General features: G+C 40.8%; 1 protein-coding gene across 1 annotated transcript in view; it reads left to right on the top strand.

The window, feature by feature from the left end:
* Nucleotides 1-485: 485 nt before the first annotated feature.
* wdr20b (WD repeat domain 20b) overlaps nucleotides 486-1,981 on the top strand; it is a gene marked incomplete at its 5' end in the record, with an annotated part of 9,965 nt that continues 8,469 nt past the window's right edge. The window contains 1 exon segment of the mRNA XM_014009938.1: nucleotides 486-899. Within this exon segment, the coding sequence (XP_013865392.1) occupies nucleotides 651-899 (249 nt within the window).

Raw genomic sequence — 1,981 nt, 5'->3', positions numbered from 1 at the left:
GTGGTACAGAGTCCTGATCACTCCTAACTTGTGTTCCAGTGGGTGGTGGGAGTCAAAATGTAAATATTGGCCTGTGTGGGAAGAAGTCTCTTGGAGGAGAGACGAAACGTTTCATTAGAGAAGAACCCGTCCAGAAGACCTATACAATTTTTTTTCTTTTTGATCATAGAAAATTCACAATTATGAGATAAAATATTAAAGCTATTTGAAACTTTTAATTTGGACTTTTATTATCATACGACGTGAAAAATTAGGTCTTTCTAGCAGCAAATGGGCTTCCATAGGAGCAACTAATATTTCTAAAACTATAATTACCCATTAAAAGCATTTTGTCTGATACATATCTGTATGTATATTTAATTTAACACCTGTCAATGCTTGATTATAAAATGACCTTTTATTATTTGTGTTTTCTACCATTAGGAAATATGCAAAACATATTTGCAATGGTGTATTATTTAAAACACAATAGCACTTTATACCTACAATAATTATTTCCCATCTTGTTTGTTTTGTTGTTGATCCTCCAACAGGTTACACTCTGGTTTTGTTTATACTTTGTACGCATGGCTACAGGGCTTCAAGGATCCCACGCATGCGCTGTGCGCAACATCCGGGTCCTTGGATAAGGATGAACGCCAACTTCCAAGATGGCAGCGGAGGGAGGAGGGAAGGAGACGAACGAAATTAAAACTCAGTTTACCACCCGGGAAGGCGTCTACAAGCTCCTCACGCACTCCGAGTACAGCCGCCCGAACCGGGTGCCCTTCAACTCGCAGGGCTCCAACCCCGTCAAGGTCTCCTTCGTCAACGTGAACGACCAGTCCGGAAACGGGGACAGGATTTGTTTTAATGTGGGCCGGGAGCTGTACTTTTATATCTACAAAGGCGTGAGAAAGGTAAACAACATGACAGCGGGAGAAGAAAAAAAAAAGCGCCACCGCTGACCGGGAACACTAGCTGGCTTTAAAACACAACCCTGTTAGCTGACTGTCATTGAAGTGCGCAGGTTTCTCGAGGCCATCGTGTTTCTGACCCAGCTGAGCTGAGTTTGGGACTGATTAGCATTCTTAGTAAACATCGTCACAGTTGTGTCCTGACACACCGTCTGCCATGTGTTTGGGCTCCTTGTGACAAGTGGCACGAATTTTCATAAAATCAGAGATGTTTGTTTATCCCTGTCATTCACATAGTAACCAAAGCCCTGTAGACAAAACGATTAGCATGTTGTGCTCGCCAAGAGAAGAGACTCAGGTGTTCCTCTGAGAGAGCCAGCTGAGGGGAGAGTGATCGTTAACCCCGGTGTAATGATGTGTACACTCCACTGTCGCGGTCGGGATGTGATGTAATGTGAGCCCACTGTTGGGTCTTGTTAAACAGGGATGGTAACTGACACAAGTGGTGATCATGCTGATGATGCTTTAGTCTCTGAAGCTGTAACCCAGTGGTATAGCCTAAGAACTGTTTTTTTTTTTCTTGGCTAAAACTCGACACATAATGATAAAAAATAATTGATGGTGTCAGTAAAGCTCTGAACTCGTGATTTTAGTGTTTTCATCATCACGCAGAACACTGGGAGTGGGGACTCTTAAAGCACCTCACAACTCAAATTGTGATTTAGAGGGCTGTGATGAAATTATAAAAACAATTATTAATGCGACCATAATCATCCTTCAAGCACGTATACAGCGGGGAGAACAAGTATTTGATACACTGTTGATTTTTCAGGTTTTCCCATTTGCAAAGCTTGTAGAAGACTGTAATTTTTATCATAGGTACTCTTCAACTGTGAGTGATGGAATCTAAAACAAAAATCCAGAAAAATACAATGTATGATTTTTAAATAATTAATTTCCATTTTATTGTGTGAAATAAGTATTTGATCATCTATCAACCTGAAACTTAATATTTGGTACAGAAACCTTTGTTTGCAATTCCAGAGATCAGACGTTTCCTGTAGTTCTTGACCAGGTTTGTACAC

The sequence above is a fragment of the Austrofundulus limnaeus genome, unplaced genomic scaffold (genome assembly GCF_001266775.1).
Source record: "Austrofundulus limnaeus strain Quisiro unplaced genomic scaffold, Austrofundulus_limnaeus-1.0 Scaffold63, whole genome shotgun sequence".
Lineage (NCBI taxonomy): Eukaryota > Metazoa > Chordata > Actinopteri > Cyprinodontiformes > Rivulidae > Austrofundulus > Austrofundulus limnaeus.
This window is presented reverse-complemented; position numbering and strand designations above follow the sequence as displayed.